This window comes from Ambystoma mexicanum, chromosome 2p (genome assembly GCF_040938575.1).
Source record: "Ambystoma mexicanum isolate Mex_15411 chromosome 2p, UKY_AmexF1_1, whole genome shotgun sequence".
Classification (NCBI taxonomy): Eukaryota; Metazoa; Chordata; class Amphibia; order Caudata; family Ambystomatidae; genus Ambystoma; species Ambystoma mexicanum.
The window spans coordinates 722,822,005-722,834,943 of record NC_090923.1 but is presented as its reverse complement, the minus strand read 5'-3'; the positions used below and the strand labels follow the sequence as shown (position 1 = coordinate 722,834,943).

General features: G+C 49.0%; 1 protein-coding gene across 1 annotated transcript in view; it reads left to right on the top strand.

Moving 5' to 3' along the window:
- LOC138566723 (rho GTPase-activating protein 11A-like) overlaps window positions 1-12,939 on the top strand; it is a 586,658-nt gene that overhangs the window by 353,802 nt on the left and 219,917 nt on the right. Inside the window, exon 5 of the mRNA XM_069644327.1 lies at window positions 2,940-3,196. Coding sequence (XP_069500428.1) covers window positions 2,940-3,196 — 257 coding nt within the window. The remainder of the gene's footprint in view (window positions 1-2,939; window positions 3,197-12,939) is intronic.

Genomic DNA, 12,939 nt, shown 5'->3' with positions numbered 1-12,939 from the left:
AGTGGCGTCTGATGTGAAAAGCACACATAAAATTCCTGCAGTGGTGATATTCGGCAGGAGTCTATATTTTGGCCATGGAGTAAGCATCACCTTTGAGGTTTGCAATGATGGTGTTCAGTCGAATGGGACATCACAAATGTAGTAAAGATAACTATACATGATTGCAGTGCTAGTGAGCCCTTATGTGCTATTGTTTCAGTCCTGCTGTGAGAATTCCATACCATGTGTGTTCATATAGCGCATGTTCACCGTATCTGCGGTATCATGGCAGCGATAATGGATGTTTGCTTTTACCAAACTCGATGGTACACATTTTTTTGACTTGGGAAGGATAAAGGGTCGAGTATCCTGCCAGGATTTTAACCTGTGATCACGAGGTCAACCGCACATCCCTGTAACTGATTCATTAGTCCCTTCGTCTATAAAGCAAGCTTGCTTGAAAGCTACATTTGTATTGCGTTGGTAGTGTCCTATCCGAGCTGCATGTGCCATTGTCTGCCCTTTTTATTATTGATGTATTGGTGTGCTTTAAGTGCACTTGTTTTTCACTCAGTGAGGGTCACCTTTCAGTATGTCAGCTTGAATGAATGTGCTGTATGAGACCCACTTTTGGCAGTTGTGCAGTCAGTGCAGCCGTTCAGGATTTCAGTACACATTTACCTGGAATCCATTGTATCCGTTGAACAGTACACATCATGTCAGTGTGCATATTTTGTCTGTTATGTTTCTTTTTTTTTAATAAATAAAAAAGTATTGTTAGGATGTTTGCAGAGTGCACACCTAGGTTTGGGAAGCAACAGAGCACTTTGCAAGTCATAGGGGCAGGCAGTTTGGCAACAGGGGCTCTACAAGCAACCAGGGGAGAAAACTGGGGAAGCAGATCACCCAGTCTCATGTTAAGTGGGGACTGAAGGGGTGGGGTGAGCCTAAGTGTTCAAGAGGAACTATTCCTTGAAGAGTCAGTGCGAGCAGTAGTCCCTACATGCCAGGAGAGCACAAGGCAATAGATGTATGTTGGCATACACATTGTAGTTTACGAGCGATTCAGGAGACAACAGAAACCGGGTACATACCAGACTGATCTTTATGGAGTGGGGTAGTCACAGGAACTATAGGGACAGGTGCAGACTTAAACCAAAGTGAGACACAAAGAGAAGACCGGCGCATACACTGGTTAACCAAGAATGATCAGAATAAAGGGTGTACTGGAATATGATCAGGGGTCTCCAGGGAGATTAAGGAATGCCCTTGCGATTGGTACCAGTAGATTACTCTTAACAATCATATCATGGGTAGAATGTGCTGATGAGATGGTTGTACTCTGTATAAGGGTAAAGCTGGAGACCATATACGAAGACAGGTAAGACTCTATTGGACTAGACTAAGGCAACAGACGTCTTGCCCTCATCCGATCTTAATGGAGACCACCCCAGGGGTTACACTGCCTTAAGATACTGAGCTGGACCAATTTGCAATCAAGGCATAAAAGCAGAGTGGATAGAAATAACCAGGCACTGGATTGGTAAATGGAATAATCTGTAGACCGAGGCTGTAGACAAAAGCTATACAAGCACTAATTTAGAAGGCACACTTGAATGCTGGCATAGAGGAAAACATGGACCAAGAATTAAAACCAGTATCCTGCACCAGCAGGGATGTAGGCAAGGAAAGCTGCCACACAGAAACTTGGAAAACTAGCATTCCTGGAATATGATGAAAACAAAACATTAGTCACAGATAAACAGAAGGTTGTTGCAAACTCTGTGAATGTGGTTCAGGAATCTACACAAAAAACAGGTACTTGAACTTTGGACAGGTCTAGTAATACAGCAAGAAAGAAAGAGGTTTTATAAACCCCAGGATGCTGCTAACTTGGCAATTATGTGGAAATGGATAAAGGGAGAAAATGACAGCAAAGCATGAAACTTGAACTGCAGAGAGAAGGAGCCCTTGTCAGAAACGAGGCAGAAACCAGGTGAGTAAGAGAGCGGGCTGTGGATGGAAGAGGGTGGCGGATGCTCATTTCAAGATGGGGTGTTTAAGAAAAACAGCACAAATATCGCCACAAACAGGAAACGAGGCAGGATCTGTAAAGCAGCTACAGCAGGCAGTTTCAGCAGCCAAAAGCAAGATAGCATGGAACGGTTAAACGCTGAAAGCAAGAACTCCCAGTAAGGATACTGCTACTGCTGAAGTTGAGCTTATAAAAGCCCTCCCAGATCACAGCCCAACAGAGTGGAGCTGATTGCTGTTTGGGGCAGCTGTATCCAATATAGCTGCTCCCAGGCACAATTTCTTGCCGTATTTCTTTCTTTATTTGTTGTCTTGCAAATGCACAACAAATAAAATAACCTGCAGCAGTGGATTGTAAGGTGGCTCCTGCTCCTGGCAGGTTAGCTTGTAACAGGTGAATGTAATTGGGTGGGGGATGGGACGGACTCCAGCTTCTTGCAAGTGAATGTATTTAGGATGCACCCCCCAGCCCTATGGCTCTTGGACAGCATACATCTATCAGAATGCATCTGCTGGTTTAACCCAAAACCCGGAATGGAACATGAAATTAGTTTGGTCCAAAACTACAGCAGTAAAACAGGTATATTAATATAGGGGCACTTTGTGGGTTTTAACAGGGTAGTTATGCTGTAAACCGATTATTAATTGCATAAGGCAGTGCTCGGTAGTAGGCTGCCAACACTATTGTAATTGCAATGATAAAATGTATCAAAATTGTTACACTAGACTGTCATCGACACAAAATAGGAGGTGGTGTCAAAATTCACTCCCCAAAATCATTTTGCGTGCATGATGGGTTTTCCAAAATTCAGGGAAGACCCTTTCATTTTCTCTTCCTTTACCATTTGGGATTGGTTTACTCCTATTTTCCCCTTATGTTTCCCTTTTCTAATCTTTATATTTGCTTTTTTGTTTTTCTGTTTCAGGTGCAACTGGAGGCTGGAGAAGGGTGCTGGGACTCTGCCCAACCCTGTGACGTCGCCTCCCTGCTGAAGCAGTTCCTCAGGGACCTGCCTGACCCTCTCATCATGCCAGAACTTCAGGAGCCCCTCTGTCGTATACAACAGTTAGCTGGGGAAGAGGAGAAGGGACCCATCACTGCCCTGATCACCTGCCTGATGCCCCGTCTCAGCGCTCGCACCCTGCGCTACTTCTGCAAATTCCTGCAAAGGGTGGCCTCAAGGTGGGACACTGCTATTCATATATACAAAGAGTGGGTGAATGCAATTATGTCCAGATAAAGAGCAAAAGAAACATAAAGCATTTTCTACAGAGCTGCAAGTGTTTTTAGGGTTATAAAGATCTTGAACTTGGTGGTCGCCATGCATTTGTTAGGGCTGACTGTTTCAAATTGACAAAATCGGCTAGGTTTCCACAGGATTTGTAATCCGGTTCTAATCTCCTACTCCCATTTACAAAATGGCACCCAATTTGGGCTTCTGGACAGGAAGCCCAGGAGGGCTCCCACAGAGTGCATGTGGAAATGTCTGTCTCCTGCTTGCAGATAGCCACTGTGGCCATGGTATGGTCTCAAGGTGTCCACATTTGCAAGGTGCTTCAAAACATATGCAATGGAAGGAGATTAATGTGATGCCAGTGATCCAGAAGGGCAAAATCGCGTGTTAAGGCCTGATTTTTGTGGTACATTAGGGGATTGTACCTGTATAGATTGTTTCATTGCCTGTATAAGGGTTGCACGGTTTTGTCCAAAAAGACAGCAAATATATGTACAAATGCATGATTTGGCCAAATATCAGCCGTTCGAAAATTCCAAACGGCTGAGAAAGTTTGACCAAATCACACATTCAGTGCTGGGGCCTCCTAAAAAAAAATACAGGGCTGCAGGGGTGTACCCCGCAACCCCCGCTCACTATACTGTATAGTGAGAGGGGGATGCAGGGGACACCCCCATTGCTGTCCCAAAAAAACAAAAAACCCTGTAGCACTGGTTCCTTTTCACTTCTGTGATCGGGAACAGGCGTCGCAGGGATCAGCGTGTCAGAGGCAGGGTAAGTATGGGGATGGGGCATGGGTGGGGGGGTGTGTGAGGCTGTGGGCAGGGGTTTGGCCAAGTCAGAAAGGTTCAGGGGAGAAAAGACCAAAGGTTATTCCGTATTTTCTTTTTCCAAGGATCAAAACATATATTTAAAAAATATCCTTGTATTCAAAACATTCTCCAGCATTGGATCTTTCATGGATTCACATGCTGTGAATATTTCCTGTCGGGCTGGGAAAACCTCGGTAACTAGCGTTTTCCTATGGAAAACTTCCAGACATAGTGTCCTATCGATGTCTTTTTGGGTGCTTTAGGCTGCACCAATAGGATGTCTGGTATAAATAGCCCTGCTCCTGTGGCTACCCTTCAGATTTCAACCGTCCCCAAACTGTTGGGATCACCTCGTGTTTTCTTTTGAGTAAATTGCTCTTCGTGTTTAACACGTGCTTTCGCTGTTCTGTGTAGTTTCAGGCCCACCACGTCATCTGTGGGCCAAAAGAAATCATTATTTCAGCCGTGTGAGACCTGCGGCCTCAAGAACGTCTACGAAGGGGATGGGCATGCGGACTGTCTGGATTGCCTGTATCCCAATCATTCCGCTGACAACTGTGAGATTTTTCAAGTCTTCTCTCAGAAGACGCTTAAGGACTGCAACCGGCGGTTGATTTGCTGGCTGAACAAGGGTACTTACCTGGGTTCGGTAGGATTCTGCCCACAGGTGCAAGTCCTCTACTTCGGCAGAGAAAGTGTCATCTTTGCACCCGAGGGCGAGTTCGGCAGAGCCCCCCTCTATGAAGCAGTGCATGGCAGTGCCGGCATCGGAGGTGGGGAATGTCAGTGAGCCATCTGGAACCAGGTCGGTGCGTCAGAGTAGTGGGTCGGGAGGCCCCTATCAGGAGAAGGCACTAAGGACTGAAAAGTTGAGGGAAGTGAGTGCCAGGCCTCTGCAGCTGTGAAGGAGAAGTCCAAGTCACAAGCGTCCTCTTCGTCGACGAAGCACTAGTCTTCAAAAGACCGGCACCGTTCTTCAGGCTGTGTCTTCCAAGCATCGATCAAGCTTCATGTCCAAGTGGTGCGCTTCCCAGGAGAAGGCCAGGCGGGTGGCGGCCTTGGGTCCGTTGCTGACGGGTTAGTCTACAGAAGTCACTCCATTGACAGTGGTTGTGCTGCCATCTATTCCTTTGTCGACCATTGCGACGACAGCGCCGTCGTCGACCAGACTGGATAGCTCGTTGACTTCCTCAGCGGCAAGTCTGCAGCTGTTGAAGTCCTCGGCACCGCTGGGGTCTGAAGGTGGTCGGCTGACATCGGAGGTGCCGTGGCAGTCTGGGTCCGGCTTTGGGCCTTTGCTCCCATTGGAGATTCTTCAGCAAGACCCCATGACATATAACTGACTCACGTCTGGAAGAGTAGAGCAATCAGTTTTTCGATCCGTTGGCGTTGGATCTGCAGCCGGCAGGGCCATCCAAGTCAGGAGACCTAGGGGCTGTCCTGCTCCAGTAGCCATTTGTGAATCCACTCTTTGCTGTCCATGCATGTGATGAACATGCTGCAGTCGCTTTTTGGGACCGTTGGATGCACAGCTCCCAGTATCTCCAAGTCCTGTGGGACCCGTGGAGCCGGTTGTGTGGGTTGTGCAACGACTGAGAAGTTACCTACGGTTTGGCCGTCAGTGCCGTTTCCGGTAGGTTTCAACCCTCCCCAGGGCCACCAGAAGAAGGGAGCTGGTGGATTCTGACCCTGATAGTGTTCCATGTGACACTCTGTCGACATCGTCGTCCCAGGCGGGCGGATGCCTGGGATACAGACCCAGGAGTGGACCCCCGCAACTCCCCTCCCACCCCCCCTCCCCTCCCCGCCTCCCCCCCCTCAAGTAGCCCGGCTCAGCCATCTCCGCCAGATGATGTGGGCGCCTTTCATGCAATGATGGCAAAGGCTTGTCAAGAGTTTGGTCTTACTCCGGAAGAGGAACGAAAGCAAATAGAAATTTGACCATATGGGGAAGAGGCGGAAAGCAGTCTTCTCTGGCCCCATATTGGACCATGTGTGGCGGGAAGGCCGCTTGGAGCAAAAGTTTAAAGCGGTGGAGTCTTCACCCAAGTGCCTCATGTCGCAGTCCACTCCAGAGTCGGCGGTGTCGGCGGCTATTTGGAAGGCCCGTAGTCAGCACAAGTTTGCGACGCCCCCAGACTCTGTGCCATAAGCAGGATGCATTCCGCAAAAAGGTGCTTACGGTGGGGGCTACGACGGTCAAGGCAGCCAACTCCTTGGCCATTATGGCTCGCTACGATAGCGACATGTGGCCCTGGTTGGCTCCATTCTTGCATCATCTGCCTGAGCAGCAACGGAAGGAGGCAATGCTGCTGGTACGAGAGGGGGAGGAAGCCTCCAACCACAGCATTAATATTGCAGTGGGCCTGGCCGAATCCGGGTTCAAACAGATCAATAATGGAGTTGTTCTCTGATGGCAGGCCTGGCTGCGCTGTACAGATTTCCGGCCTCAGGTACAACACAAAATTGTGGACATGTCATGTGATGGTGAGCAGCTGTTTGTTGACAAAAATTGAGGAGGCATTGAAAGGTATATAGGAGGACTCTGATACGCTGATATCACGTGGAACGCTGCAGAGTGGACGCTCTTTTCACCCCTTTCGTGCATTTCGAGGTGCCTCAGGGAATGGCAGATTTGCAGGCTCCTGAGTCAAGGGATACGGTTGCCCCAGTTATTCTTCCCAAGGGTTCCGACGTTCTTTCCAGTCCACACAGAGGAACAAGGATTATCAAGCTCAGCGGAAGAGGGCTCCTGCAGCCTCGGCTAGTAGAGGCCGGCAGTCCAAGCCTAAGCAATGACTGCCATATAGGCAGTCAATTAGGGGGCAGAGTGGCACACCATGTTGATGAGTGGCGTTTAATAACGACAGACCAATGGGTGCTGGATTCAGTACAATTTGGCCACTCGTGGAGTTTCGGTGTCCACAACTCCCTATTCCCCCAGTAAAGGTGTTGCAGCCGCATCTACAGATCTTGCGGCAAGTGGTGCGTCTAATGTTGGAAAAAGCGGCGCTAGAACTGGTCCCGTTTTCGGAACAAGGACAGGGGGTGTACTCCCTGTATTTTGTGATCAAAAAGCCGAATCGAAAGTGGCGCCATATTCTGGACCTTCGGCTACTAAACAAAAATCGGAAAGATGCGAACGTTGCAAGACGTAATCGGCTTATTCCAGTCGGGAGAATTCTTGGTGTCATTGGATCTTAAAGACGCTTATTTCCACATCCCGATGCTTTCCAAACATCGCAAGTTCCTATGGTTCGTGGTCAGCGGCGATCATTTCCAGTTTTGGGTTCTCCCTTTTGGCCTCAAGTCAGCTCCCAGGACGTTCGCCAAGTGCCTTCCACTGGTGGCTGCCTTCCTCCGTCGGGGAGGGGCACCATGTTTATCCGTACCTGGACGACTAGTTGGTTAGAGGTGCAACTCCACAAAGGACGTCTGAGTCTCTCCATGCATCAATGCTCTTGTTACAGTGGCTGGGCTTTGAGGTCAACGTTGCAAAATATTGTCTGACGCCATCCATGGACTTCGTTTTCCTCTGGGCCCAGTTTCACATGCAGCTCAATCTGGTGAAGCCGTTGGTCGACAGAATTCAGAAGCTGTTCTCCAGGGTGGTCTTGTGGGGGCCGGGAACATCGGTCACGGTCCGAGGGTACATGTATCTTCTTGGATCCATGGTGTCCTGCATCCCACTCATCCCGAATTGTCAGCTGTTTGAGGCCAGTGCAGGAATTTCTCGTCTCCAGGTGGTCAGAGCCTCGATTCCTGGTCCAACAAGGTCATCTCCAGGGCTCTGCCAGAAGCCCTGCGGCGGTGGACTCGCTCCGACAACATTGTGAGGGGCATGTCCCTGGTGGAGCTGGATTTTCAGTACACTATTTTGACGCACGTGTCCCAGGTGGGTTGGGGGGTGCACCTTGACCAGTTTCAGGTTCAGGGCTTATGGTCCCTCAAGGAGGCGTTGTTGCACATTAACATTCTGGAATTGAAAGCAGTAGACTGGGCTCTGAAGTCTCTTCTGCCTCTCATTCAGGGTACAATGGTCCGGATTCTAACAGACAACACCACCACAATGTTTTATCTGCGCAAGCATGGTGGCATGCACTCACGGCCCCTGTCCTGGGAAGCTCAGGCAGTCTGGCATTGGGCCATTGCTCACAGGATTCACATCACCGCTTACCATTTGCAAGGTATTCAGAATGTTCAGGCGGATGCTCTCACCAGAGACGCTGGTCAGTTGCACGAATGGAAACTGAAGGATGCCCAGGTGGCGCGAATTTTCAAGAAATGGGTGTCTCCCCCTCTGGACTTGTTTGCCAGCCCGGATAACAAGCAGTGCTCTTTGCCAGCAGGGTGGCTCATCCAGGCTTGCCAGCAGGGTGGCTCATCCATGCTTGAGGAGGGGGGCGTGTTCTCATTCCTGTGGACCAGCCTATTCGCGTACACGTTTCCTCCATTTCCTCTTATCTGGAGAATGATCCAGATGGTGTGCTGGGTCCTGTGCAGGGTGATCTTGGTGGCCCCATTCTGGCCCAGGCAGACCTGGTTCTCGGATCTGCTTCACCTTGCGGAGGACAACCCGCTTCATCTGGGGTCTGAGCCGGATCTGCTATCGCAGGACGACAAAGGTGTGGCATCACGACCTGGCATCCCTCGGTCTTGCAGCGTGGCTCCTGACCACTCCGAATTTAGACATCTAGGGATATAGCAGGATTGCCGTTGGATATTGGCTGGGGCAAGGGCGCCATCTACCAACATGTCTTGCAGTCGAAAATGGGCTAGGTTCTGTGCCAGGTGCATGGAGCAACCAGACTTGCAGCCATTAGAGGTGTGCCCTTCTCAGAGTCTACCAGGGTGGGGGGATGGCGTTGTTTTCGATCAGGGTGCATTTGGCTGTCCTCTCCAGGTTCACGAGACGGCGCAATTCTACACCTCAGTTCAGTGACAAATTGGTCAAACGCTTCCTCAAAGGCCTTTTCAGAACATTTACCCCAGAGAAGAGGTTTGCTCCGGTATGGAGTCTCAATGTGGTGCTCTCATGAAGCCACCGTTTGAACCTATATCGACGGTGATGAAGTTCCTCATGTGGAAAGTCTTTTTTTCTGGTGGCTATTAAATCTGCCAGGAGGATTTCTGAACTACAGGCTCTGGTCATGGACCCGCCGTATCTGCGATTCATGAGGGACAAGGTTCTCCTGTCTACTAATCCTCATGTTCTCCCTAAAGGGCCATCCGAGTTTCACAAGAACTCTAAGATAGCCTTGCCCACTTTTTTCGCTAAAGCTACCACTCCTGCGGAAAAAGTGCTGCATCCCTTGGATGTCGAGAGAGTGTTGAAGTTTTATATCGACCAAACTCAAGTCTTCAAGAAGTCGAGGCAGCCGTTTGTGGCTTTTGTTCCCTCCAGTAGAGCAGTACATTTCTAAGCAAGGGCTTTGCTGTTGGGTGGTCTCTACAATTTCCTTTTGCCACAGGAAGGCTGACAACTCTTTGTGGGCCACTCCGAAGGCCCATTCTACAAGATCCCCATCATTATCAGTGGCGCCATGTGCGGGTATACTGCTTAGTGACATTTGCCAAGCAGCATCTTGGGTGGTGCCGCATACCTGCACCAGACACTGTCTGGTGCAACAACATGTGGAGGATGTGCAGATGGGACGTGCAGTCCTCCAATGCCTGTTCCAATAAGGTAAGCCCCGCAGCTTCCAGGGTTTGGTTTATTCTAATGGGGTTTACCATGCCTGTTGCTGGATGGTTTTCATTCAGTTGATTACTATGACCTGGGGCATGGGGTTTTGTTTGCCTGTCATGCACCACCAGGTTATCATACTGCTATGTAATCTCTTCACAGCATGTGAATCCAATCCATGAAATATCCAATGCTGGAGAAGAGAGTAGTTTCTTACCTGTAACTCAATTTCTCCAGCGTTCTGCCTCCTACTCGTGTGGCTGATTCCCACCCTGACACAGCCCTTGCCAACTTTTTTTTTTTTAACTTGATGATATTAACGTTTCTTTTAAGAGAACAAGACAATTTAAAAAAGAAACACATTTCTGTGTTGAAACAACATTACCAATAACAGTCTAGATCCCCCTCCCTTCCCTCCTGACCTCCCCCACCCTCCCATCCGCCCCAACGCCTCTTAAAACTCCACTCGTTGTTCTATGGTGCACGATAGGTCTGCAAATGTCTCGGGTCCAAAGGACACCTCAGTTTATCCACCTAACCCTTGTCGGCACCCCTCCAGGGCCCCACTCCCCCACCATCTCCCCCCCTCCTTCTTCATCACATTCAGCTCCCCCTGTGGAAGAATCTAGTTTTCGTCCATTCCCCATTTTAACAACCAGGACGTCCGCCCGGTATAATATTCTGCCATTCTCATTCACCATCGCTGTGAGCCTTTCCATTGCCATCATGCTGTGTACCTTCCCTTCCCACACCTCTTTCGTAGGCAGCGTTTCCTTTTTCCACCATTGAGCGATCGACAACCTCCCCACTCTTAACATGGCATCCCACATCTTCGGGAGTATCTGTTCCTTCCTGTTCTTTTGTTAAAGTCCTAGCAACAACTAAAGCGGGTAGAGATCTAATCCTATCCAACGCCAAATATGTGCTAGCGATCCCTGATTACCACACCCGCTTGGGCATAAGGGAGATACGCCCAAAACATTTTAGACAATTTCACCATTTCACCGGGTCTGCCAACCAATTAGCATTTTGAAATTGTGTTCAAATGATGCAGTAAACGGACCTCCCTGGAAAACCACTCTGTATATTTGCGACTAATCCTCCTTGGGGAATCTCTTCCCACCCCCCCCGCAGTTCTTCCCAAAACCGCTGGAAAGTTTGCCTCCCCTGTAGGATGGTTCCATTCATTGCCTTGTATAATTTGGACAAGACACCTTTCCATGTTACTGACTGGTCCAGGGCCTTTTCTACTGGTGTCAAATCTCTCGACACCCCTATCACCCACTTTGGATCATTCAAAATCCCCTTTATGCAGAGGTAATCAAATACTGTGATTGAGTCCCCTCCCAGCATCTCACGCACCTTATCCCATTCCTTAAAACCCCCCCAAAAAAGTTGTCCCACCCTTTTCAGGCCTGCGTCAGACCTCCTCCTGGGAGTGCTTGAAACCCTGACTCCCCAGATCAAACGGCGGGCCCCATAGTGAGGACATCAGCGAGGGCCATGATGTGTACCCCCTTGTATCAACTGCATCTTTCCAGACCGACCAAAAGACTCCCAACATTGGGTGGGACCTCAGTCGTTCTGGAATTAATCTTGGCAGGGCCCAGAAATAGTCACAAACCTTCAATGGATGCGCTACCAGGACCTCCAGATATGTCCAGTATGTCCTCGGTCCCTCCCTCATATGTTCCACCATCATTCTTATTTGTGCTGCTTGGTAGTACCTGCAAATATCTGGGAACACAAATCCCCCCCTCCCCCCTCCCCCCCTCCCTTGGGAGGGTGAGTGTTGTCGGTTTTACTCTTGGGATCATATTTCCCCATATGATCCTACGAAACTCCCCTGGAAAAACTGTGGGATAGCCGTAAACAAAGTAGCCTGGGTAATGTATTCATTTTTATCAATGTCATCCTCCCATACCACGTCAGTATCAGTGGGCCCCATCTCTTTAGGTCCGCCTTTAGCTGCATGCACAGAGGATCGTAGTTAGCCATCCCCCAATTCACCCAAATCCCTAATCACCATTATGCCCAGGTATCGAATACTTTGTTTCAAAAAGTAGTTTCCCTCATGCCCAGGAAACTACTTTTCCCATCTAGGACTCCTTGGCAGTAACGGCAGGATGGCCGACTTCTCCACATTAATCTTTAGCCCTGAGAGGTGACCATATGCCTCTATCTGAACCATTAATGCTGGGAGGGAAACCGAACACTTGTGAGATAAGCCAGTACATAGTCTGCGATCAATGAGATTTTGCATTCCAGATCCCCCCTCTATACCCCTGATCTGATCATTCATCTGTATTGCAATTGCTAACGGTTCCATTGCTAGAGCGTACAGCAGCAGGGATAGGGGGCATCCCTGCCTAGTGCCTCTTGTGAGTTCAAAGGACTCCGCAAGCCCCCCATTTATCTTCACCCTCGTCCTAGGTTATTTATCCGCACCTTGCTTTAGGCCTGTTGTATAGTTCTGTCACCCATTTCAAGAAATTCGCTCCCAACCCGATATTCGCCAGCACCTTCTTCATGAACGGCCATTTGACCCTATCAAAGGCCCTTTCTGAGTTCATTGTAACTAGGCAAGCATCCACCCCTGTTGTTTGAGCCCCATGGATCAGGTTAATAGTCTTCCTTATGTTGTCTGATGCTGGCCTCCCCTTAATTAAACCCATCTTATCCCTGTGTACCAGCAACAGCATAATTCCTTCTAATCTTGTTCCCAGGACCTTTGCTAGAATTTTCATATCACCATTGAGGAGGGAAATGGTGATATGAAAATACCTCTAGGCACGCATTAAATACCTTTGCTAGACATGGAGCCAACAGGGACCTGTACAGTTTATAGAATCTTATGGTAAATCCATCATCCCCTGGGGCAGACCCCTCTTTCATTCCCAGCAATAGCCTTGACCACTTCTTCAGTTATGGGGTTGTCTAGGCCTTCAGCTAATTCCGATCCCGGGGCTCCGAAAGGAAGTTTCTTCAGAAACTCTATTTGGGTTCCCTCCCATTCTGAGGAGTACAGGGTCCTATAACATTCCACAAACTCGTCCCCAATACTCTGGGTATCACAAAGGTCTCTACCATCCTCCGTTCTTATAGCCCCGATTGACCTCTTTTTCTCTTCCCCCACTCTCCATTCCAGTATCCTATCTGCCCTCTATCCCTTCTCATGGTACTTCTGTTTCAA